Below are 27,865 nucleotides of genomic sequence, written 5' to 3' on the forward strand. Positions count from 1 at the left end.
GATAATCTCTGCCTTCATGAAGATGGTAAGGACTTCAATCTGTACCAGTTTGTCCACCACCTCTTCTACACACTGTATAGCTTGCATTAGACCTGAGTGATTCTTCCTCAGGATATCACGGTGAGCGGCTTCCATTTTCTATCTTCGAGGTAAACGGCTACCAGAACCAATAGAGTCAAGAGCATGCGTGCGTTCTCTCTCCGGCGACTGAAGTCTGAATGACATGGGGACTCCTCGGGGGCTTTATATTGCCCACTTGAGTCTAAAACTAACCCTGGGAAAGTGGTTTATCCCAAAGTCAGCTCAGTACAAGGTCATTGACACCCCCTGTTAAATGAAGTCAGGCAGGTGTTCGATGATGACGTAATTTTTCGTCTATTTCAACCCCCTTAGAACACTCTTGATTCGACTGACTGCACAGTGGCTGGTGACTCAACAACCCATGGAATGCAGAATTATTTGTATACAACGTGGCGCTTGTCATTCACGTTACCCGAGCCGACTGCTTTTTTAATGCAACATATGCCTCGTGTTCAGTGAAATACAGATCAACTCTTTTCATACAGTGTGGTGTTAGTCATTGTTATTTAGACAAAGAATCCGTCTTACCGAAACAGACTTTAAAGAGGTGTTGAAAATCCATGGCATACCTATGTGTTCAAAATATGTAATAATCCTCTGGGAATAGTTTCAAAATATACCCCTTTCCTACATTTCCTGAAAGAGCAAAATGTTGATGGCATGTAAGTTGTGTTATAATTATGTATATACCACGTGGGTTGATTATTGGGTCAATATCTTGGGTTATTCTTTTTTGTGAACCACCTCGCAAGGGGTTGGTTATCATATAACCCCCTAGGCTGGTTATCATATAACCCCCTAGGGCGGTTATCCGACCAACTCTCGGTGCGATACCGGGAACAAGCCTCACCTTCTTCCCGGTATCGCACCTCGAGAAGAACTTTTCCCTTAGCATATCGGGTTTGACAACCCTATGCCTCTACCTCAATGTTTCTGTTGGAAACATATTGAATACAAAAATACAGAACCATTAAAATATTTTTATTTATTTTTTACAATATCTGCACACTGCAATTAATAAATTGGAAGTGGCGGGACCTCCTTCCACCTTTCGATTCTCCATAAGGGTCACTTGAATAATCTGAAAAATGAAATAGTTATTTAAACAGGATGCTCATGGTATTTTTGTAATGAATAATTTGATTTACGGCAATGATTAATTTTATGATACATTCTGTTATCGTGAAAATGACGTCTACCAACAAATTACATGCATCAGTATCAAGCAAGTTTCTCGAATACCAATAGACTTGGGTTTAGTACAAACTCATAACCAATGGAATGGGAGAACTTGTTTGAGTGGCATTTTAGAAGTTGAGACGTACAATATAGAACAAGTTTTATGGATAACAACTTCTTTATTTCGTGAGTGCGACGTTTCGATACAGATTCTTGTACCGTTGTCAAGCAAGAGTGACAACGGTACAAGACTTGACAACGGTACAAGAATCTGTATCGAAACGTCGCACTCACGGAAGAAAGAAGTTGTTATCCATAAAACTTGTTCTAAATGGAATGGGAGGGCGGTGGGCAACTCTGGCCTATAAACAGTGCAATTTCCCCTGACCAATAATGTTTAATTTCATTAGAAGAGTTAGTATTGAGAACGTTTATTCCCTAAAATTATGTTTCCACTGAGAGAAAGAAAACATACTTCTGGAGTTGAAGCATTGTGTTCCGCTTTGCATCGTACTTCCTCCGTTTTTGGCTTGTTACTTGTGAGAATGCTGCTGCCATCTTCATGTGGTCTTCATTTACTTTCCTTTACGCCCGCACACTTGCAACAGTTGGAAAATAACCAATGGTACTCTCAACAATCAGATAACTTCCCAAGTTCATGCTGTCGTGCTGGCAACTCAATTTCCCAACCCAATTTAAGCCCAATTCAAGGGTACCCTAGGGACCATTCAAAATTTATGGCTAGTGGGGGTGATGATGAGGTTTATGGAGAAGCAAGTACAATGTGAATCACCCCCTACCCAACCACCCTAAAAATTATGGACAAAGTAAGTAACCCCCTGCATATTATGTACGAAATCAATGCCCGCCCCCTTCCTATAATTTCTCAGCATTTTTAAAATATTTTCACATGTAGAAACTTGCTGACCCCAAGTACATGTGAAGAAAATTGATGACACCCACTACCCACCCACCTCACCTTCCAAGTGAGTTAGTGAGTTTAGTTATAAGCCGAATTCAGCAATATTCCAGCTATATGGCGGCGGTCTGTAAATATTCGAGTCTGGACCCGACAATCCAGTGATCAACAGCATGAGCATCAATCTGCGCAATTGGGAACCGATGACATGTGTCAACCAAGTCAGCGAGCGGAAAGAGTGCCGCCTGTATCTCCCACCCCCATGAAAAACCATAATTACAAACCAACATGCATACCTAACCCTAAATATACATTCAATAAACTAGAACAGGTATAAAAAAAAAAATCAATGAACTTATTTCAGTGTTGAAATAATACACCGGGTAAGGATACCTCCTGGAGCAAATATACTAGGTAAAAAGAGGGGGGTACGGGCTGAACTCTTTCCCAGACGTTCACGGGTTTCACCTTCCTAGAACAAAATTGAAGAACACCACGCTTCAACTGAGTACAAGTACAGATATTGGCAATGTTATGTAGGGTACGATGATTACCACATGACCAGTTTGCTTCAAAATCCACGCCGGCCTGGAACAGAGTCGTAGCAGCTCCCTGAGAAGCCAAAAGCACCTCCATGTCGGAATTCATTTGCTGTAATGGCTTGTATAACACTGTCAGCTTAAATCACGTGGTTTTCCATTGCACGTGATTGTTAATTGCTCGACTTGCACGAGATTCTGGTGCAGCAACGTATCTCGCACACTTACCTGGCACACATTGCAAGATCTTTGAAAACCATTGTCAATTTGTTAAGCTTGTGTGTATTTCTAACACTCCCGAAAGAAAATTAACAAAAACTCTTTTTTCGATATATCACTGATGTCTATGTAGGAGACTGCGAATGATTCGCTTCGATAATCACCTCTCGGTTCCCTCGAGGTGGTTATCACAGCGAACCACTCGCTTGGCGGTTATTATTTCACCCATAGACGCATAGGTAAACAAGCTGTCTTGTGTCCACGGTGAAACTGAAATATGGACTCCAAAACCTAGGTGAAACTGAAACTTTGTCTCAAACACCTTGGTGAAACTGAAACATTGTCTCAAACACTTTGGTGAAACTGAACCATTCTCTACAAAATTCGCGGTGAAACTGAAGCATTGTCTCAAACACCATGGTGAAACTGAAACATTGCCCACAACACCAAGGTGAAACTGAAACATTAATGTATTGGACGTGATTAAACTCACACGTGACTCCTAATGTGTACATTGGACAAGGGGTAGCGATGCTTATCACCGTTGTATATATTCTAAATGAAAATATCCTGACCGACATGAAACATAAAAGGTTTAATGTCATCAATTTCTCCCAACTTCTAAGTAGCAATAAAAAAACTTAATATTTATATTCTTTTCCTTTTTTTGTGATCTAAAACAGACAGTGGACCAAACTCCGGCGGCCCTTTTGTACTCTGATTACTGAGTTCAATCGATATTTGTCGGTACAGATTGATGAATGTAAACATCACATGACATGGTTCCGAATCATCATATGTAATCGTAAGTCAAACACTTTATGTATGATATCAATGATTATTTACAATCTAGAACCTATATTGGAAGCGTCACATTAATGACCATATATTACCATATGCCGTTTCGCTGTAAGGAGCTTGGCTAGAGATAACAGACATCATTGTATTGTCTGGTCCAGACACGATTATTTACAGACAGCCGGGATATAGCTGGAATATTGCGGCGTAAAACTAAACTCACTCACTCACTCACTCACTCGTAGAGATAACAGACATCAGTGCATGTTCAGTGAATATATTCCCTGCTGGACCTTTTAACTACCGCCACCTAGACGTCTGGTATTGTCATGGTCAATATATTTCAAGTAATTCAAAGGCAAGTTAAGATATTAGTCTTTCAACCAGCTATAAGCCATATTCTCTATTTCCTGTTTAGCCTCTTCACGCTTTAGCCGCATATTACTGTTTTAGTCGTGCATTTGCTAACAGTCACCGCTGCCTTTCCCTTATTAACCATCTTGTTTGTATCTATTCTCAACTGATGTGCCTATTTTGTGGTGGCGGGTGGTCCTGCGCACAGAGCCCAGGTCACGAAACAGTTGCACAGCAGAGAGCTCAGGTCACGAATCAGTTGCACAGCCCAGAGCTCAAGTCACGAATCAGTTGCACAGCCCAGAGCCCAGGTCACGAATCAGTTGCACAGCACAGAGCTCAAGTCACGAATCAGTTGCAGTTAAGCAAGGTCGAGCTCGGACAGTCCTCGGATGGGTGACTGTGTTTGGCAGCTTGACTACAGAGAGTTTCTAGGACTTCAGTCCTGCACATAACGAAGCTCAGGTGATATATGTGGTCTCATCTTAGGCAAGTGAGTTTGTTCAAAATTGCCTCTGTTCACCCAGCAGAAAATGGGTACCCGGTTGGATAAAGCCATGTGACTATAACCTTCTAGCGCCGCAAACAGGCAGCTTGGGTTATCCGGGGTAATAATAAACAGGTGCTAGCGCTTTGTTGAGTGGAGATTAGCGCATTATAAGACTTCTTCTTATTATTGACAATGTTTTGAGGATTTTTATCGTCATGTGATATGTCCGTGCTAACATCGAGCTGGGAAGAGTTACAGCATACGGCAAGAGGTCGAGCAAATCCTAGTACCCAATGGTGCCATTGAAAACTATTAATGGAAACTCTTACGATGTGCGTCATAACTGTGTTGTATTCAGTGAAAGTTACAGTCAACGAGCTAATATCGCTTTGTGAAAGAAGGATCCGGGTGAACAATGAACTTGGGTCATCCGAACGGATTCTAAAGAGATTTGGGCATGAAGAGTTTCATAACCACGCCTTATTGTCTTTCTCTAGCAAGCACCCTCCACATCCCCCACCCTAGTCTGTCATACAGATCATGAAACAAATATACTCTCCCCAAAAAGAAACGCATATAGGAATTTCAACTGTATATTTATCTTTATTTTGAAACATCGTGTAGGCTTTATGGGTCAATGAAATATAGCGAAATTGCACACTGGCAGACTTATTCGTCTTTGGCACAAACTCGAGGAAAGTCAGTTTGACTGTCATTTAGAGACCTGTAGTGGTGCTGGGGTCAATACCTCGTGTGACCACCGTGGGCATCCAGAACTGCACGGCATCGCCTCGGCATCGAACGAATAAGTCTCAAAATCGGGTGTTGCCCAATCGCAGCCCACTCTGCCTTCTAATGCCTGTGCGAGTTGCTGAAGTGTCTGGGGCTGAGGGTTACGACGTCGCACCCGTCTGTCCAGGGCATCCCACAGATGTTCGATCGGGTTTAAGTCCGGTGATCTTGAGGGCCAGGGGAGCACATTGATGTTGTGGTTCTGGAGGAAGTCTCTAGTGTGACGTGCTGTGTGGGGCCTGACATTGTCCTGTTGAAACAACTCCCTCTTGCGATCAATGATTAGAAGGAGGTGTGGGCGTAGGATTTCGTCACAGTACCGTTGAGCTGTTACCTTGCCCTCGATCATCACCAAATCACTTTTCCTACGGCAGGTGATCGCTCCCCACATCATAACACTGTTACGGCAGAATCTGTCCACCTGGGGAACGCAAGCGTCGGCGAAACGTTCACGTCGACGTCTGTACACCCGCATTCTTCCATCGCGTTGTTCCAAAAGAAATCGTGATTCATCACTGAACCAGATTCTACGCCAATTCGGTAGGTTTAAGGCCTGAACGTTGGTGCACGTTTGAACTCGATGTCGACGATATTGTTGTCGAAGCACAGGGCCAAAATAAGGTCTTCTGGCATGTAAACCAGCCTCTCTCAACCTGTTCCTGTCGGTCTGTGCAGAAAGCCTCCTCAATCCGGGTATTTGTCGAGCGGTACTGGTCGCCGTAGCTGTTCGATGGCGCAGGTGAGGTACCCGGATGTAGCGATCCTGCGCCGCAGTGGTCGCTCGAGGTCGCCCACTACGATGGGCATCTGCTACCGAATTCTGCCGGCGATATCTCTCCCAGAGCCGTGAAATGGTGCTTTAGTGAACATTCCTGCGTCGGGCAACTGCACGTTAAGACTGGCCAGTGTCAAGCAAACCAATGGCGATATGACGGTTGACTTCACTTAGACGTGACATTTTGCGTTCGTCAACAATATTCCAAATACAGTGCATAATCGACAGACAACGATCAACCTTTTATACCTATCATTGAGACTATCTGATCCCCAACTTTCACGTGCATTGCATGTGAATTATGTATCATGTGACACTACACGCCGTAATTGAAAATCATGCTGTTAAATACGGGTATTTTACGGATGGTGCATTTTGGTGTGATGTTTCACAACATAAACACCATAGGACTCATAAACAGAGCAAAACCTTTGGTAAAATGAATCACGTTTTAATTCATTGCTACATAAACTTGCTATTTTCATGATGCGTTTCTTTTTTGGGAGAGTATATATCAAAGAAAACCCATGCACGTCTAGAATATGTGGTAAGTCTGAAAATGAAGAAAGTCTCCGGGCTCCTTTTCATTATATCTGTAAAGTGTTTTATCTGTAAAATATTTTCCTTTGGGAGTCTAGTTTCGAAGGTCTATTTTTGTTACACAAGATTAATAGAACACCTCTGCTGCTGCCTCCATGGTCTACACACTAGGCGACTCCACTCACTGACATTCACGCAGCTGCAACGCTCAACCAGCGGCTAAATGACGTTCCATTTGTAGCGAGATCGGGGCATCAAAGTTCTGAAGGACCGAGAGAAAGATGTCATCAATTCAAAGTTTACCCAGCGACATGTGTCCAGATTGACCGAGTTCTGTTAAAACAGATTATTACCCTTATGAACTATTACAGTTGATAATATCACAGTCATTAGTCAGATAATGTACAGTCAACACCCTATCGTTTTGACTTTTGCTATTTACAACCACGTGACGATATGCAATAGAAATTAATGTTTATCACTGGTCCGTTAACGAATAATTGCGAAACGCTGTTTAAATACCACCGTGTCACCGTCCCGCTGCAGAATGAATCCGACAGCGACCGCAACTATCTGTGCTGGAACCTGGCAAGTAATCTGCTAATCAAAACTGATAGCTGGAATAGTTTCATGTTCGTTCAGTGGTGTACACAGCTTCACCGATAGCCTTGCGTGGTTGAGTTCCCGGAGATGGATGTGAAGCCGGTGCTTCTCGTCATTGGATGGATGCTAGGTAAGGACAACTTTTTGAGAGTGTGAGAACGTAACGCTTTGAATAGTATTTAGGTCATACTAGAGTGTATACGCTTTGTGCAAGGCGTTGACCGATTTATTTCATTAGCCAAGTAGTTTGCTGCAGGGCCACTCAGAGAGAGGAGCTAGGCTTATGAACATCCATACTTGGACCCTGGTACTGTTAAGGGAAACAGCTGATTGATCACTGGTTAGACTAACATCTAGTCTCTGAAATGAACATATTTTAAAGAAAGAAGAAGGGTTTCTAAATTACAATCATACAATATCATGGAAAGGAGCCCAGAGACTTTCTTCTGAAACAGGGGAAATCTAGACTTGCCACAAATTATACACTTGCATGTGGTTTCTTGGATAAATTTGTTTCAGGGTCTGTATGAAGACTAGTCACTGGTTTAAGCGAATATTTGGTGTCAGAAGTAATTTGAATGTTTAAGATATAAGGCGGTTACTATTTTCACGTGTTGTTGTTCAGTTGTTTTGAACCTAATGTTATGCTGTTATTTCATGTCTCTTGTATATCCCTGTGTTTCCGATCTTCTTACTCCTGCTGTTATCTTGTTATTTCATGTCTCTTGTATATCCCTGTGTTTCCGATCTCCTTACTCCTGCTGTTATGCTGTTGTTTCATGTCTCTTGTATATCCCTGTGTTTCCGATCTCCTTAAACCTGATGTTCTGCTGTTGTTTCATGTCTCTTGTACATCCCTGTGTTTCCGATCTCATTACTCCTGGTGTTGTGCTGTTGTTTCATGTCTCTGGTATATCCCTGTGTTTCCGATCTCATTACTCCTGATGTTCTGCTGATATTACATGTCTCTTGTATATCCCTGTGTTTCCGATCTCCTTACACCTGATGTTGTGCTGTTGTTTCATTTCTCTTGTATATCCCTGTGTTTCCGATCTCATTACTCCTGATGTTCTCCTCATATTACATGTTTCTTGTATATCCCTGTGTTTCCGATCACCTTACACCTGATGTTATGCTGTTGTTTCATGTCTCTGGTATATCCCTTTGTTTCCGATCTCATTACTCCTTCTGTTATGCTGTTAGTTAATGTCTCTTGTATATCCCTGTGTTTCCGATCTTCTTACTCCTGCTGTTATGCTGTTGTTTCATGTCTCTTGTATATCCCTGTGTTTCCGATCACCTTACACCTGATGTTATGCTGTTGTTTCATGTCTCTGGTATATCCCTTTGTTTCCGATCTCATTACTCCTTCTGTTATGCTGTTAGTTAATGTCTCTTGTATATCCCTGTGTTTCCGATCTTCTTACACCTGATGTTATGCTGTTGTTTCATGTCTCTTGTATATCCCTGTGTTTCCGATCTTCTTACTCCTGCTGTTATGCTGTTGTTTCATGTCTCTTGTATATCCCTGTGTTTCCGATCTTCTTACTCCTGATGTTATGCTGTTGTTTCATGTCTCTTGTATATCCCTGTGTTTCCGATCTTCTTACTCCTGCTGTTATGCTGTTGTTTCATGTCTCTTGTATATCCCTGTGTTTCCGATCTCATTACTCCTGATGTTCTGCTGATATTACATGTCTCTTGTATATCCCTGTTTCCGATCTCATTACTCCTGATGTTCTGCTGTTGTTTCATGTCTCGTGTATATTATTGTTTCTGATTTCCTTACACCTGATGTTGTGCTGTTATTTCATGTCTGTTGTATATAACTGTTTCCGATCACCTTACACCTGCTGCCATGTTGTTTTGTGTCTCTTGTATATCCCCGTTTCCGATTTCTTACACCTGATGTTGTGCTGTTGTTTCATGCCACTTGTGTATCCCTGTGTTTACGATCTCCTTACACCTGCTGCCATGCTGTTTCATGTCTCTTGTATGTCCCTCTGTTTCCGATCTCCGTACACCTGATGTTATCTTGTTGTTTAAAGGTCACATGCAACCAAAAATTCAAACATAATTAAAACACAATTATCACTTATTCATGACATATGATATACATTGCTGGTTACGAAAAAATATATAAAGAAAATTATAAGCGTACAATCGCAAATCGAAAGTGCAAAATTGTGTACTTTGGTTTACTTCCCAAGAAACGAAGCAGCCGGGATACCGAACCAAGTCAGAGCGGGTGGGTGTGCACTCAAGTGTAACGGCTGGTTCATTTGCAGATGCCTTCACGGCTAATTGTGTGTATATATAGAGAGAGATGTTGGGTTTTGTAAATACATGCTCATTTTTTGTGTGTAACATTTTGCAATCAACAGACATCATAACATGAAGGTGTTCAAGTATCACACATGCCTGTCTGTGTAATTACATAATGTGACAGAGACCGAACTCGGGCCATAAATCAATGCATTTTGTTTATGGTGTATAGCCTGATTGGTGTTAAGTTCAAATTGCATGTGGTCAGTGATAGCAGCTGTGTATTGAATATTGTCATTAGCAGACAGGCAGGCAGACACACAGGTGTCAATAAAACAAGACATTGAGTTTTGTCTGTGACAACGACATATCTATATCACAGTTAGAAATTCTGTCAACGCTAAATAATGACATTGCTTTTAAGAATCAAACTGAGAAAGTGTCTCGGTAAGAAGGACGTGTGGTGAAATAGACAAATGAAATTATATAAACAGTTAATTTACTGTCATAACATATAAAAAGCTCGCGCCTGTGAGATATCAACAAAACATTAGAAAAATAGCTCACAGCAAAGCCTTCACCGAGTATTCACCCGACAACCCGCTTCAAAGCTGCGCGAACCTATTTACTTGCGCACGTGCTATGAGCGAAGCCCAGCTGTTGAAACCCGTTCTCCCCAGAAAAGTCTGGGGAAAATTAGTGAAACGTTTGAACTCCGATTTCGCGCGGTGTTTTTCATCGCGTTATTTTTCAACTTTATAAGTTGAATTTGCATTTTTGACGATTTGTTTCGGTATGTCCATATCGAAAGGTATCAGAATCTGCAAAGTTGTGTTTTACGTTGCATGTGACTTTTTAATGTTTCTTCTATATCCTTGTTTCCGATCTCCTTACACCTGCTGCCATGCTGTTTCATGTCTCTTGTATATCCCTGTGTTTCCGATCTCCTTACACCTGATGTTGTGCTGTTGTTTCATGTCTCTTGTATATCCTAGTGTTTCCGATCTCCTTACACCTGCTGCCATGCTGTTTCATGTCTCTTGTATACCCTTGTGTTTCCGATCTCATTACTCCTGATGTTCTGCTGATATTACATGTCTCTTGTATATCCCTGTTTCCGATCTCCCTACTCCTGATGTTCTGCTGTTGTTTCATGTCTCGTGTATATTATTGTTTCCGATCACCTTACACCTGCTGCCATGTTGTTTTGTGTCTCTTGTATATCCCCGTTTCCGATTTCTTACACCTGATGTTGTGCTGTTGTTTCATGCCACTTGTGTATCCCTGTGTTTACGATCTCCTTACACCTGCTGCCATGCTGTTTCATGTCTCTTGTATGTCCCTCTGTTTCCGATCTCCGTACACCTGATGTTATCTTGTTGTTTAAAGGTCACATGCAACCAAAAATTCAAACATAATTAAAACACAATTATCACTTATTCATGACATATGATATACATTGCTGGTTACGAAAAAATATATAAAGAAAATTATAAGCGTACAATCGCAAATCGAAAGTGCAAAATTGTGTACTTTGGTTTACTTCCCAAGAAACGAAGCAGCCGGGATACCGAACCAAGTCAGAGCGGGTGGGTGTGCACTCAAGTGTAACGGCTGGTTCATTTGCAGATGCCTTCACGGCTAATTGTGTGTATATATATAGAGAGAGATGTTGGGTTTTGTAAATACATGCTCATTTTTTGTGTGTAACATTTTGCAATCAACAGACATCATAACATGAAGGTGTTCAAGTATCACACATGCCTGTCTGTGTAATTACATAATGTGACAGAGACCGAACTCGGGCCATAAATCACTGCATTTTGTTTATGGTGTATAGCCTGATTGGTGTTAAGTTCAAATTGCATGTGGTCAGTGATAGCAGCTGTGTATTGAATATTGTCATTAGCAGACAGGCAGGCAGACACACAGGTGTCAATAAAACAAGACATTGAGTTTTGTCTGTGACAACGACATATCTATATCACAGTTAGAAATTCTGTCAACGCTAAATAATGACATTGCTTTTAAGAATCAAACTGAGAAAGTGTCTCGGTAAGAAGGACGTGTGGTGAAATAGACAAATGAAATTATATAAACAGTTAATTTACTGTCATAACATATAAAAAGCTCGCGCCTGTGAGATATCAACAAAACATTAGAAAAATAGCTCACAGCAAAGCCTTCACCGAGTATTCACCCGACAACCCGCTTCAAAGCTGCGCGAACCTATTTACTTGCGCACGTGCTATGAGCGAAGCCCAGCTGTTGAAACCCGTTCTCCCCAGAAAAGTCTGGGGAAAATTAGTGAAACGTTTGAACTCCGATTTCGCGCGGTTTTTTCATCGCGTTATTTTTCAACTTTATAAGTTGAATTTGCATTTTTGACGATTTGTTTCGGTATGTCCATATCGAAAGGTATCAGAATCTGCAAAGTTGTGTTTTACGTTGCATGTGACTTTTAATGTTTCTTCTATATCCTTGTTTCCGATCTCCTTACACCTGCTGCCATGCTGTTTCATGTCTCTTGTATATCCCTGTGTTTCCGATCTCCTTACACCTGATGTTGTGCTGTTGTTTCATGTCTCTTGTATATCCTAGTGTTTCCGATCTCCTTACACCTGCTGCCATGCTGTTTCATGTCTCTTGTATACCCTTGTGTTTCCGATCTCATTACTCCTGATGTTCTGCTGATATTACATGTCTCTTGTATATCCCTGTTTCCGATCTCCCTACTCCTGATGTTCTGCTGTTGTTTCATGTCTCGTGTATATTATTGTTTCCGATCACCTTACACCTGCTGCCATGTTGTTTTGTGTCTCTTGTATATCCCCGTTTCCGATTTCTTACACCTGATGTTGTGCTGTTGTTTCATGCCACTTGTGTATCCCTGTGTTTACGATCTCCTTACACCTGCTGCCATGCTGTTTCATGTCTCTTGTATGTCCCTCTGTTTCCGATCTCCGTACACCTGATGTTATCTTGTTGTTTAAAGGTCACATGCAACCAAAAATTCAAACATAATTAAAACACAATTATCACTTATTCATGACATATGATATACATTGCTGGTTACGAAAAAAATATATAAAGAAAATTATAAGCGTACAATCGCAAATCGAAAGTGCAAAATTGTGTACTTTGGTTTACTTCCCAAGAAACGAAGCAGCCGGGATACCGAACCAAGTCAGAGCGGGTGGGTGTGCACTCAAGTGTAACGGCTGGTTCATTTGCAGATGCCTTCACGGCTAATTGTGTGTATATATATAGAGAGATGTTGGGTTTTGTAAATACATGCTCATTTTTTGTGTGTAACATTTTGCAATCAACAGACATCATAACATGAAGGTGTTCAAGTATCACACATGCCTGTCTGTGTAATTACATAATGTGACAGAGACCGAACTCGGGCCATAAATCACTGCATTTTGTTTATGGTGTATAGCCTGATTGGTGTTAAGTTCAAATTGCATGTGGTCAGTGATAGCAGCTGTGTATTGAATATTGTCATTAGCAGACAGGCAGGCAGACACACAGGTGTCAATAAAACAAGACATTGAGTTTTGTCTGTGACAACGACATATCTATATCACAGTTAGAAATTCTGTCAACGCTAAATAATGACATTGCTTTTAAGAATCAAACTGAGAAAGTGTCTCGGTAAGAAGGACGTGTGGTGAAATAGACAAATGAAATTATATAAACAGTTAATTTACTGTCATAACATATAAAAGCTCGCGCCTGTGAGATATCAACAAAACATTAGAAAAATAGCTCACAGCAAAGCCTTCACCGAGTATTCACCCGACAACCCGCTTCAAAGCTGCGCGAACCTATTTACTTGCGCACGTGCTATGAGCGAAGCCCAGCTGTTGAAAACCCGTTCTCCCCAGAAAAGTCTGGGGAAAATTAGTGAAACGTTTGAACTCCGATTTCGCGCGGTTTTTTCATCGCGTTATTTTTCAACTTTATAAGTTGAATTTGCATTTTTGACGATTTGTTTCGGTATGTCCATATCGAAAGGTATCAGAATCTGCAAAGTTGTGTTTTACGTTGCATGTGACTTTTAATGTTTCTTCTATATCCTTGTTTCCGATCTCCTTACACCTGCTGCCATGCTGTTTCATGTCTCTTGTATATCCCTGTGTTTCCGATCTCCTTACACCTGATGTTGTGCTGTTGTTTCATGTCTCTTGTATATCCTAGTGTTTCCGATCTCCTTACACCTGCTGCCATGCTGTTTCATGTCTCTTGTATACCCTTGTGTTTCCGATCTCATTACTCCTGATGTTCTGCTGATATTACATGTCTCTTGTATATCCCTGTTTCCGATCTCCCTACTCCTGATGTTCTGCTGTTGTTTCATGTCTCGTGTATATTATTGTTTCCGATCACCTTACACCTGCTGCCATGTTGTTTTGTGTCTCTTGTATATCCCCGTTTCCGATTTCTTACACCTGATGTTGTGCTGTTGTTTCATGCCACTTGTGTATCCCTGTGTTTACGATCTCCTTACACCTGCTGCCATGCTGTTTCATGTCTCTTGTATGTCCCTCTGTTTCCGATCTCCGTACACCTGATGTTATCTTGTTGTTTAAAGGTCACATGCAACCAAAAATTCAAACATAATTAAAACACAATTATCACTTATTCATGACATATGATATACATTGCTGGTTACGAAAAAAATATATAAAGAAAATTATAAGCGTACAATCGCAAATCGAAAGTGCAAAATTGTGTACTTTGGTTTACTTCCCAAGAAACGAAGCAGCCGGGATACCGAACCAAGTCAGAGCGGGTGGGTGTGCACTCAAGTGTAACGGCTGGTTCATTTGCAGATGCCTTCACGGCTAATTGTGTGTATATATATAGAGAGATGTTGGGTTTTGTAAATACATGCTCATTTTTTGTGTGTAACATTTTGCAATCAACAGACATCATAACATGAAGGTGTTCAAGTATCACACATGCCTGTCTGTGTAATTACATAATGTGACAGAGACCGAACTCGGGCCATAAATCACTGCATTTTGTTTATGGTGTATAGCCTGATTGGTGTTAAGTTCAAATTGCATGTGGTCAGTGATAGCAGCTGTGTATTGAATATTGTCATTAGCAGACAGGCAGGCAGACACACAGGTGTCAATAAAACAAGACATTGAGTTTTGTCTGTGACAACGACATATCTATATCACAGTTAGAAATTCTGTCAACGCTAAATAATGACATTGCTTTTAAGAATCAAACTGAGAAAGTGTCTCGGTAAGAAGGACGTGTGGTGAAATAGACAAATGAAATTATATAAACAGTTAATTTACTGTCATAACATATAAAAAGCTCGCGCCTGTGAGATATCAACAAAACATTAGAAAAATAGCTCACAGCAAAGCCTTCACCGAGTATTCACCCGACAACCCGCTTCAAAGCTGCGCGAACCTATTTACTTGCGCACGTGCTATGAGCGAAGCCCAGCTGTTGAAACCCGTTCTCCCCAGAAAAGTCTGGGGAAAATTAGTGAAACGTTTGAACTCCGATTTCGCGCGGTGTTTTTCATCGCGTTATTTTTCAACTTTATAAGTTGAATTTGCATTTTTGACGATTTGTTTCGGTATGTCCATATCGAAAGGTATCAGAATCTGCAAAGTTGTGTTTTACGTTGCATGTGACTTTTAATGTTTCTTCTATATCCTTGTTTCCGATCTCCTTACACCTGCTGCCATGCTGTTTCATGTCTCTTGTATATCCCTGTGTTTCCGATCTCCTTACACCTGATGTTGTGCTGTTGTTTCATGTCTCTTGTATATCCTAGTGTTTCCGATCTCCTTACACCTGCTGCCATGCTGTTTCATGTCTCTTGTATACCCTTGTGTTTCCGATCTCATTACTCCTGATGTTCTGCTGATATTACATGTCCCTTGTATATCCCTGTTTCCGATCTCCCTACTCCTGATGTTCTGCTGTTGTTTCATGTCTCGTGTATATTATTGTTTCCGATCTCATTACACCTGATGTTGTGCTGTTGTTTCATGTCTCCTGTATATCCCTGTGTTTTCGATCTCCTTACACCTGATGCTGTGCTGTTATTTCATGTCTGTTGTATATCCCTGTGTTTCCGATCTCATTACTCCTTCTGTTATGCTGTAAGTTAATGCCTCTTGTATATCCCTGTGTTTCCGATCTTCTTACTCCTGATGTTATGCTGTTATTTCATGTCTCTTGTATATCCCTATGTTTCCGATCTTCTTACTCCTGCTGTTATGCTGTTGTTTCATGTCTCTTGTATATCCCTGTGTTTCCGATCTCCTTAAACCTGATGTTCTGCTGTTGTTTCCTGTCTGTGGTATATCCCTGTGTTTCCGATCATCTTACTCCTGATGTTATGCTGTTATTTCATGTCTCTTGTATATCCCTGTGTTTCCGATCTTCTTACTCCTGATGTTATGCTGTTATTTCATGTCTCTTGTATATCCCTGTGTTTCCGATCTTCTTACTCCTGATGTTATGCTGTTATTTCATGTCTCTTGTATATCCCTATGTTTCCGATCTTCTTACTCCTGCTGTTATGCTGTTGTTTCATGTCTCTTGTATATCCCTGTGTTTCCGATCTCCTTACACCTGATGTTATGCTGTTGTTTCATGTCTCTTGTATATCCCTGTGTTTCCGATCTCCTTAAACCTGATGTTCTGCTGTTGTTTCCTGTCTCTTGTATATCCCTATGTTTCCGATCTTCTTACTCCTGATGTTGTGCTGTTGTTTCATGTCTCTTGTATATCCCTGTGTTTCCGATCTCCTTACACCTGATGTTGTGCTGTTGTTTCATGTCTCTTGTATATCCCTGTGTTTCCGATCTTCTTACTCCTGCTGTTATGCTGTTGTTTCATGTCTCTTGTATATCCCTGTTTCCGATCTCCTTACTCCTGATGTTGTGCTGTTGTTTCAAGCAACTTGTATATCCAAGTGTTTCCGATCTCATTACATTTGATGTTATGCTGTTGTTTCATGTCTCTTGTATATCCCTGTTTCTGATCTGCTTACTCATGATGTTGTACTGTTGTTTCATGTCTCTTGTATATCCCTGTGTTTCTGATCTCCTTACTCCTGAGGTTGTGCTGTTGTTTCTTGTCTCTTGTATATCCCTGTTTCCGATCTCCTTACACCTGCTACGATGTTGTTTTGTGTCTCTTGTATATCCCTGTTTCCGATTTCTTACACCTGATGTTGTGCTGTTGTTTCACGTCACTTGTATATCCCTGTTTACGATCTCCTTACACCTGCTGCCATGCTGTTTCATGTCTCTTGTATGTCCCTCTGTTTCCGATCTCTGACACCTGATGTTATCCTGTTGTTTAAAGGTCACATGCAACCAAAAATGCAAACATAATTAAAATACAATTATCACTTATTCATGAAATATAATACACATTGCTAGTTACGAAAAAATATATAAAGAAAATTATAAGCGTACAATCGCAAATCGAAAGTGCAAAATTGTGTACTTTGGTTTACTTCCCAAGAAACGAAGCAGCCGGGATACCGAACCCAGTCAGAGCGGGTGGGTGTGCACTCAAGTTTAACGGCTGGTTCATTTGCAGATGCCTTCACGGCTAATTGTGTGTGTATATATATAGAGAGAGATGTTGGGTTTTGTAAATACATGCTCATGTTTTGTGTGTAACATTTTGCAATCAACAGACATCATAACATGTAAGGTGTTCAAGTATCACACATGCCTGTCTGTGTAATTACATAATGTGACAGAGACCGAACTCGGGCCATAAATCACTGCATTTTGTTTATGGTGTATAGCCTGATTGGTGTTAAGTTCAAATTGCATGTGGTCAGTGATAGCAGCTGTGTATTGAATATTGTCATTAGCAGACAGGCAGGCAGACACACAGGTGTCAATAAAACAAGACATTGAGTTTTGTCTGTGACAACGACATATCTATATCACAGTTAGAAATTCTGTCAACGCTAAATAATGACATTGCTTTTAAGTATCGAACTGAGAAAGTGACTCGGTAAGAAGAACGTGTGGTGAAATAGACAAATGAAATTATATAAACAGTTAATTTACTGTCATAACTTATAAAAAGCTCGCGCCTGTGAGATATCAACAAAACATTAGAAAAATAGCTCACAGCAAAGCCTTCACCGAGTATTCACCCGACAACCCGCTTCAAAGCTGCGCGAACCTATTTACATGCGCACGTGCTATGAGCGAAGCCCAGCTGTTGAAACCCGTTTTCCCCAGAAAAGTCTGGGGAAAATTAGTGAAAAGTTTGAACTCTTATTTCGCGCGGTTTTTTCATCGCGTTATTTTTCAACTTTATAAGTTGAATTTGCATTTTTGACGATTTGTTTCGGGAAGTCCATACCGAAAGGTATCAGAATCTGCAAAGTTGTGTTTTACGTTGCATGTGACCTTTAATGTTTCTTCTATATCCTTCTTTCCGATCTCCTTACACCTGCTGCCATGCTGTTTCATGTCTCTTGTATATCCATGTGTTTCCGATCTCCTTACACCTGATCTTATCTTGTTGTGTAATGTCTCTTGTATATCCCTGTGTTTATGATCTCCTTACACCTGATGTTGTGCTGTTGTTTCATGTCTCTTGTATATCCCTCTGTTTCCGATCCCCTACACCTGATGTTATCCTGTTGTTTCATGTCTCTTGTATATTCCTGTGTTTACGATCTCCTTACACCTGATGTTATGCTGTTGTTTCATGCCTCTTTTATATTCCTGTGTTTACGGTCTCCTTACACCTGATGTTATACTGTTTTTTCATGTCTCTTATACATCACTGTGTTTCCGATCTCCTTACACCTGATCTTATCCTGCTGTTTAATGTTTCTTGTATATCCCTGTTTCCGATCTCCTTACACCTGCTGCCATTTTGTTTCATGTCTCTGGTATATCCCTGTTTCCGATCTCTTTACACCTGATGTTATGATGTTGTTTATTGTCTCTTATATATTCCTCTTTTTCCCGCTCTCCTTACTCCTGATGTTATGCTGTTGTTTCATGTCTCTTGTATATTTCTGTGTTTCCGATCTCCTTACACCTGATGTTATGATGTTGTTTAATTTGTCTTGTATATCCCTGTGTTTATGATCTCATTACATGTCTCTTGTATATTCCTGTGTTTACGATCTCCTTACTACTGATGTTATGCTGTTGTTTAATATCCCTTGTATATCCCTGATTCCGATCTCCCTATACCTGATGTTATTCTGTTGTTTTACGTTTCTTCTTATTCCTCTTTCCGATCTCCTTACTCCTGATGTTGTCATGTTGTTTCACGTCTCCTGTCTATCCCTGCTCATGTCCTGTTGTTTCACGTCTTTTGTCTAGTTTTTATATTGTCCCGTCGGGTGGTTTTGCCTGTTTATCCCCGAGATTGTTCTGTTGTCAGCCTCTGCAGCTTGCAATCCCAAACAACGCCTGGTTGCTGACTTGTTTCGATATTACGACAAACGTGTTGAACCCTTTGGTCCTAACACCACCCTGGATGTGAGGATGGACCTCACCCTTGTCGAGATATCTGATATCGTAAGTGTACTTGACCACAGTTAGAACATTTACGTTGGATAATGGATTAGGCATTAAATGCATTATATATTAAAAAGTTCAAGAGAAATAGTGACATGTTTACTTTATATATTGAATACCTCAAGAGAAATAGTGATATATTTACGTTACATATTGAATAGTTCAAGAGAACAAGCGGCATGCTTACGTTTTATATTGAACAGTTAAAGGGAAAGAGTTATATGTTTACATTTAATATTGAAATTGTCAAGATAAAAAGTGATGTGCTTACAGACAGACAGGTAGGTGAGACCCAATGGCCCAAAGTACAACTGAAGATGTTTATTTGTCACGTGACATGAGGTTTTACACGTGATTTAATACATCCTGGATAATCTCCAGGCTATACGTTCCGATAAATCTCCACTAGCACCCTGGATGCATCTACGGCTCGGCCTGATAAATGTATTTATTCTTCATTTTGCTGGTGTTTTATCCAATCAAATGTCTACGCTGGGAACCTGAGCGTACCAATCACTAGGCTTCTATAATAACTCGCTTCCGCTTCCTTTATCTAACTGATTACACTTGGCAACACAATTTTTACAAAGGTACCCTGAAAGAGGTAGAAGGAGATCTTGCATATATGTTTTGAAAGTTTCAAACCTGTCAATTTGTCTGTTTTATTTTTTCCCTAAAATCGAGTCGCACAGCGAGCAAACCTTCGCGGCTCCGTCCGCCATCTTTGTTAACACTGGCAAGCTCAGCTGTACCGGCTTATCTGATAGGCTACTTTGAGAAGGCGGAGCAAGAAAGGGAGGTAATACAATTATCGGGCCGTGCCACAGATCCATCCAGGGTACAAGTGGAGATTCGTCGGAACATTTACCCTGGAGACTATCAAGGATGGATTTAAGAATGGACATCAAATGTTTTATGAAAATTGCAACATATTTGATAATATCAACATTATAAGAATTAAGCAGATTATACATCGTTTGTGGGGAATCATTTGCACATTTAGATACTACTTTTGGCAGGCAGAGAAAGCTTCACAAGCTAATATGTGAAATTCGTCTTTATTTTTACCGGAAAAACAATAAGAACATGATAAATGATATGTTAAGGTTATATACTGAAAGAAGGTAGTACAGGACATCATTGCTGATCTACTTAATATATTTTAAAATGATTCAGCTTTCAGAAATAAAACAAATCAAGTCCTTTGTTTACTTGTTTTTAAATATGGAGTGTTACGAACTGATGACGTCATAATCCCTTTTCATTTATTGTAGGACGAGAAAAAGCAAGTGCTTACTACAAACTGCTGGATATATTTGGTACGTATGCGTGAGTGAGTGAGAGAGATGGGTTTTACGCCGTTTTGAACAGTATTCCGGTTACATGACAACGTACTAGCTTCGTGTGGAACTAAGCCCTATAAAGAAATGCAGGTAGTGGTTCATGTGAACTATCTGTCACTATGTACCTGAAACCAACGACAATAGGCTGGCCACAGACCAATAACACATCTCACACAGGGCAATGTATTGTGTGAAACGTGTGCTCAGCTTTTATCTTCTCAACACACTGCTTCAGTTAAAGGCAGCGGTTGATTTGCACAAGTATATTGCTTTGTGCTTGTGAATGTTATATACAACCCCATGTCATAAGCAAGTACACACACATCGCTCCTACCCCACATACGGGCCAAAAGCAACGAGGTGAGAATATTTGATGTATTGTCGATGATCCTGGTTACAGCAAGTAGATCTGTGATAATGTGTTTCTTAAAGACCTTTATTGGTATTTTGCTACAAAAGCTAAATCAACTTCTGCAGATTTACGGATAACTGTACAACTACACTTAAAGCAATAATACTCAATAAAACATAAAATGAGGTATATTTTTGACATCTTTTCCTAGAGATGGGAGGATGCATCGTTAGCATGGCAACCAGAAAAACACAAGAATGTAACAGAGATCCGTGTCCCAGCTGACGCCATATGGACGCCTGACATGAGAATTAAAAACTCGTAAGTACCTCCTGATGTCAATTAAAATATATATTTTGATGAGAGTATTTTTAAAATAGTTCATCCTGGACTTACATTTATATCAATGAAAACAAAATGTTTCAAAAGATTCAGACAGTGCAATGTAATAAAATATAGCTAGTTTAAAAGTATGTTAGTTATCCTTCTGTGGATGGAATGTTTGTCAAATATATTTATATCCATACCACCCTGGCAATCATGGCGGGTATTATGCATTTTGATCTAATCAAATTTATTATTATTATGTTTTACAAATTAAAGATAGTATGCAGCAGAGAGGGTTCGGGTGATCCTGGCACAGTCAGGCTGGTAAGGCTCATCATCAGCTCAGGGCCCTTGCCCCCTCTACACGCAGCCCAGACAGCGAATGGGACTTCTCCCAGGAAACGCTGCCTAGTCGAACCCACCAAGAACTTTCCGGAGAATATGAAAGCTCCACAATACTGCAGCCTTCTGCATTACCGAGAGTGTCAGAAGGGATCCAAGCGAGACATTTCAAAGGCGAGGTCTGCATATTTATCATGCACACATTGGTGTCAAAAGGGACTGAAAATTCAATGATATAAATAAATTCATTGGCTTTATCAAAAAGGACAAGATCAGGTTTGTTGGCTGGAATTCTTCTCTGCCTGTATATGGGCCTATTCCACAGAAGTTTGAAAGCATCATTTTCCATGACGCCCTAGACATGTTCAGGGTCGTACCATGGATGGATCTCGGAGTCAAAGCCACAGGCATGTCGGAGACGGTAGTAAAAGCAACGAGCCATGCCATCATGTCGTTTAAGATATGATGTTTGTGCCAAGGAAGGGCATCCACTGACAAGGTGTTCGCTCGTCACGACGAATACCCGGGTTTGATTGCCCACATAGGTACAATGAGTGAAGCCCATTTCTGGTGTCCCCCGTCGTGATATTGCTGGAATATTGTTTGTATCAAGATGTGGCCATTACTGGATAATGATAGTAGGATGCAGAGAGAGAGAGAGAGAGAGAGAGAGAGAGAGAGAGAGAGAGAGAGAGAGGAGAGAGAGAGAGAGAGAGAGAGAGAGAGAGAGAGAGAGAGAGAGAGAGAGAGAGAGAGAGAGAGAGAGAGAGAGAGAGAGAGAGAGAGAGAGAGAGAGAGAGAGAGAGAGAGAGAGAGAGAGAGAGAGAGAGAGAGAGAGAGAGAGAGAGAGAGAGAGTAATGCTATCAGTCGAGCTAAAGTGACTGAATTATATATTAGATATGTCTGAACACATACTTTCCTCAGTGCTCAATGTTAACGGCTTGTTTGAAGACTCTTAAACTATTTACATATATAGACTGAAAGTGTTTGGTAATTTATATTCACTTCCGGTGCAGAGTCGAAAGTAATCAAATATCGCCAAGCGGAATAAACAACGCCATTCTGAGGTCAAGTGGAAACGTATTGGTGTTCTATCAGGTCATCTTGAAGACGTCGTGTCAAATCGACGTTGCATCCTTTCCCATGGATCAACAACAATGCCGGATGATGTTCGAGTCGTGGACATACCATGGCGATCAACTCAATATCTCAAGTGGTGAACAAGGGGCACCATCCTTATCTGAATACCTTTCCAATGCGGAATGGGAGCTGATCTCATATACAAACGCCCGGCAGGTCCTGTATTACTCATGTTGCACGGAGCCATACCTTACATTAACGTACACAATGACCCTGAGACGACGGCCCCTGTTCTTCCTGATGTACCTCATGGTGCCCTGCCTCATCATCACGTTGGTGGCTCTGCTGGGACTCCTGGTGCCGAACGAATCTGGAGAGAAAATATCTATTGGAATCACTTCTCTTCTGGCAATGATAGCGTTGTTGCTTGTTATTTCAACATTCCTACCACCGACGTCGCTTGCGATTCCTCTAATTGGTACGTTGTGTTGTTTCTTGTTTTAAATAGTTTCAGTGAGTGAATGAAGTAGGTTTAACTCACTCATCTTGTTGTTGCACTGTGCAGTGATGGCTCCTCAACAGACGACCACAATTATGTGCCTCCGGTTTAAAAGAATACTAGAAAATATAAATTGATTTTGTGAGTGAGTGAGTGAGGGACATTTCTAACATATGTTACAGTAAGCCATACGTACCCCACATTTATATTATTTTTATGCTGACATTAAAACAACATTCAAACTATATTATAAAGTACATTTATACTACATTAAAACAAAATTCAACTCTCTCTCTCTATATATATACTATATTATTACTACATTTATACTACAGTAAAACAACATTCAAATATATATATACTCACTCAAAAAAGAAACTTCACAAAATGCAATTTGAAAAATAATGAATAATTTTTCTCTGATGATACATCTATGTATCCGAAATGGGATCCCTATCTATCGACTCGAACCCGTCCATTCGTCGTGCAAATGACGTTAGTGCCAAATCAGGTTTTGCACGTGCAGTCGATCACGTGATCTTCGCGTCGAAGTTTCCTTCATATGCACGTGTTTGCATTGGCCTCAAGAAGTGAAAAAAACACTTTTAAACCACAGTTCTAACGGTACAATGCCACGATTGTCAAATGTGCAACGTGAACGTGCCTTTGGCATGTTGCAAGCGGGAAGATCAGTTATTGACGTCGCAAGAGCAATGGGATGCAGCCGTCGTACTATGTATGACTTGCGGGGTCGTCTACAACAAACTGGCACCACTTCTGATCGCCCAAAGTCGGGTCGTCCACGTGTGACGTCACGAGCAGAAGACAGTCAAATCGTCCTACGTCACCTACGTGACAGATTTCTGCCGGCTACACGAACCAGGGCTGAGATATTTAGAGGTCGACTGTCCTCACAGCCAGTCTCCATTCTCGACGTCCATATCGTGGGCCAATATTGACGCCGTTTCATCAACGTCAACGTCTGCTGTGGGCCCAACGTCACCTCCGATGGACCCAGAGAGACTGGAATCGAGTCGTCTTTAGCGATGAATCCAGGTTTACCCTCAGATTCTCGGACGGCAGGCATAGAGTTGGAGTCGACGTTGTGAACGGTATGCCCAATGTTGTGTACAGGAAGTCGACAGATTGGGGGGCGGAAGTTGCATGTTGTCGGGTGCTTTCTGTGGGAACAACCGTTCCCAACTTCTGGTCATCCGTGGAAACCTCACAGCTGCTGCTTACCCCGAACTCGTTCCTTTCATGGCGGCTCATGGCCCAGGTCTACAGTTCCAGCATGATAATGCTCGGCCGCATACCGCGATGTTGATACGAAATTTCCTTCAAAACGCTGGAATCAACGTCATGGACTGGCCATCGAGGTCCCCTGACCTTAATCCAATAGAGCACGTTTCGGATGCACTTGGGAGAAGGCTTCGTGGCTTTAGGAACCAACCTCAGAGTTTGCAGGAACTGTGCGCTGCCTTGCAAGAGCAATGGCGCAGAATCCCCAACCACGTGTTCGTAAGCATCAGGCAGTCGATGAGGAGACGGTGTTTGGCAGTGGTGAATGCGCGGGGTGGCCATACACGATATTGAACTGTGAAATTTCGCATTTTTATTCTTGTGACTTGTCATTCTGTATACCCATGTTTTGGAACGGTGGTGTAGCCTAATGGAACTGATTCTGGCACTGTCAGTGTATCGAGTACATCACACAGATCTCAGCAATGAAATAATAACAATTTTACCATCTTACCATCTCTTGTTCTTTTATAGTGCCCTGAAGAAAGAATGTGAAGTTTCTTTTTTGACTCAGTATATATACTATATTATTACTACTTTTATGCTGCATCAAAACAACATTCAAACTATATATACTATGTTATTACTACATTTATACTACATTAAAACAACATTCAACTTTATATATATACAGAGAGAGAGAGAATATCACCCAAGTGTCTTCTGATATCAATTATATCAACACGAGTGTTGATATATTTGATATCAGAAGACACGAGGGTGAGATTCTATTTATCATCCAAAATCACTCTTCATTAATTTTCAATGAAAAATGTACATCTCTGAACATGGTACTGCCACTAGACTTGCAGTGCATCGATGTCATAGTATTGTGACGTCATCAAGTACATGACGTCATAGTATTGTCACGGCATTGTACAAAATCTACTGTCAAAACGATATCTCCTAGGATATATCGTTTGATCTCACACAAGCGATATCCCCTGTGGAACACAGTTTTGGATGATAAACTATGTTATTTCTACATTTATACCACATTAAAACAACATTGAAACTATATATATATATTACATTATTTTACATTATACTATATTGATAGTATATTTGTGCTATATTGATGCAAACTGTACACTCTATACTATACGCTATACCATTTGGTGGTGCGGCTTTACAACATAAAATAATCATTTATCCAAGTACAGCTATGGAATCTGTTTCTAGGAATCACACTTGCATTCTCCCCATCAAATGCATACACAGCATTTGTGAGCGAGTGAGTGAGTGAGTGAGTGCATTGCTTGTCATTGCTTGTCATAATGTATCCATGTAGAGCAATGGAATTTGGTTCTGGGAATCACACTGGCATTCTCCCCATCAAATGTCTTTAATATCGGCTTTTCACCTGTAGGTCGGTACTTTGCAATCAACATCGTCATCGTGTCTCTGAGTATTGGTCTTGCCGTGTTCACTCTGAATATCCATCACCGAGGGACGACAGGACAGAGACTCCCACGGCTTGTGAAAACTGTGTGCTTTAATATTCTTGCGAGGATCCTCTTCATCAAAATAGACCCACCAGAGTCTACCGACGAGAACATGGTATGTTTAATGTTCCTTCTGCGATAATGTCAGAAATAGTCTATTTTGGTTGGTGGAAACCTGGACTGATACTGAAAGCGTGACCAGTATTTATTTGTGTTTCCCGGAATTTATTGCTTGATTTTCAAACACAGATCCTAATTCCTGCTGATGACGAAGCCATGAATGCAGACAAACCAGCACCCACCATGACGGAGGGTCAGCCCGGTGGAGGGAATAACGTGGTGGATGTTCTCAACCGACTGCTCCACACAGTAGAGAAGGCCATGGATCTACACAAGAGGAGGATCACAACACAAGACAGCCTTGCCAAGGCTATATACGAATGGAAACAGCTGACCATCGTTCTCGAACGAGCTCTGACGATCATATTTCTCATTGTCACACTTTGTACGACTTGTGTAATGTTCTCATAGACTCAATGGTAGCCCATTGGTTAAAGTGTTTGCTAGTCAGACAGTAGGCCTAGCTACTATTTGTATAAGGGTATAATAAGATTTCTTTTTCTCTGTAGAACCAAGGGATAGCCTTGTGGTTTAAGTGTTCGCTCATTAGGCTGCACGCCTTGCTTCTATTACACATATGGGTATTGCATCTACTATGATCCTCTACTCTGTAGGACCCGAGGATAGGTTAGCAGTTGAAGTGTTCGCTCATCAGAAGGCAGACTTTGCTTCTATTCCACATATGGATATTGTATCTACTATGATCTTGTACTTTCCAGAACCTGGAGTTTAAAGCGCTCGTTCACCGGGTCACATTCCAGGCTCCCGCATTTATCATATGTGTGACAGTCTCGGTAGCGTGAGAACTGTTACGTGTTTATTTCAACGTTGAGACTAACACAGTACTTGACAAGGAATAAGCCTGTCTGTACTCTGTGTGACATCACCGTTGAGACAAACACAGTACATAACTGGGAATCAGTCTGTACTCTGTGTGACACCAACGTTGAGACAAACACAGTACATACCCGGGAATCAGCCTGTACTCTGTGTGACACCAACGTTGAGACTAACACAGTACATAACCGGGAATCAGCCTGTTCTCTGTGTGACACCAACGCTGAGACTAACACAGTACATAACCGGGAATCAGTCTGTACTCTGTGTGAAACCAACGTTGAGACTAACACAGTACCTAACCGGGAATCAGATTGTACTCTGTGCGACACCAACGTTGAGACTAACACAGTACATAACTGGGAATCAGCCTGTACTCGGTGTGTAACCAACGTTGAGACTAACACAGTACATAACCGGGAATCAGTCTGTACTCGATGTGAAACCAACGTTGAGACTAACACAGTACATAACTGGGAATTAGCCTGTACTCTGTGCGACACCAACGTTGAGACTAACACAGTACATAACTGGGAATCAGTCTGTACTCTGTGTGACACCAACGTTGAGACTAACACAGTAGACTAACACAGTACATAACCGGGAATCAGCCTGTACTCTGTGTGACACCAACGTTGAGACTAACACAGTACATAACCGGGAATCAGCCTGTACTCTGTGTGACACCAACAAACAACTAAATAATGGGATGTAATTAGCAATTATATTCTAAAATACTAGTAATATATGCTTACTAATCACCACAAAGGGATTCGGTGGCAGTACAAAATGACTGGCAAATTCAAAAGCAGTGATTACAGCAATACAGACAGAGTGTAATATTCACATCATAGCAGCAATGATGGAGTTTCCAAACTTAGGCCCATGCTGAGTATTTAGGGTAAGCATTTCTCCGCACAAGTGCTGGTCTTAGCTGCTCATATGTCCCTAAGAAAAGTACACCAGAAGATTCTCCTTCTCCCTGGTCAGAATATAGTGGAAAGGCTTATATAGTTGGAGTACCGTGTAGTAAATTTCTGAAGTTTCTCTAAATATAGCACAAGTATAAATATAGCACAAGTCTAAATATAGCACGTATATAC

The 27,865-nt window shown here is 41.0% G+C and overlaps 1 protein-coding gene across 4 annotated transcripts in view; it reads left to right on the forward strand.

Annotated features, from left to right (window-relative positions):
* The window catches only part of LOC124279272 (neuronal acetylcholine receptor subunit alpha-10-like), a 143,275-nt gene that overhangs the window by 62,976 nt on the left and 52,434 nt on the right, over positions 1-27,865 (forward strand). For 2 of the 4 annotated variants that reach the window (XM_046715099.1, XM_046715098.1), the window contains exons 1-5: positions 7,248-7,419; positions 18,978-19,114; positions 20,389-20,433; positions 21,021-21,130; positions 22,496-23,037. The exons of 1 other annotated variant lie outside the window; for it this stretch is intronic. In XM_046715099.1, coding sequence (XP_046571055.1) covers positions 7,377-7,419; positions 18,978-19,114; positions 20,389-20,433; positions 21,021-21,130; positions 22,496-23,037 — 877 coding nt within the window. In that variant the 5' untranslated portion in view covers positions 7,248-7,376. Of the gene's footprint in view, positions 1-7,247; positions 7,420-18,977; positions 19,115-20,388; positions 20,434-21,020; positions 21,131-22,495; positions 23,038-27,865 lie in introns of those variants that run through there. One more of the 4 variants, XM_046715097.1, reaches the window with a different exon arrangement.

Source organism: Haliotis rubra, unplaced genomic scaffold (genome assembly GCF_003918875.1).
Source record: "Haliotis rubra isolate DU_JTF1 unplaced genomic scaffold, ASM391887v1 Scf249, whole genome shotgun sequence".
NCBI classification, from domain to species: Eukaryota; Metazoa; Mollusca; class Gastropoda; order Lepetellida; family Haliotidae; genus Haliotis; species Haliotis rubra.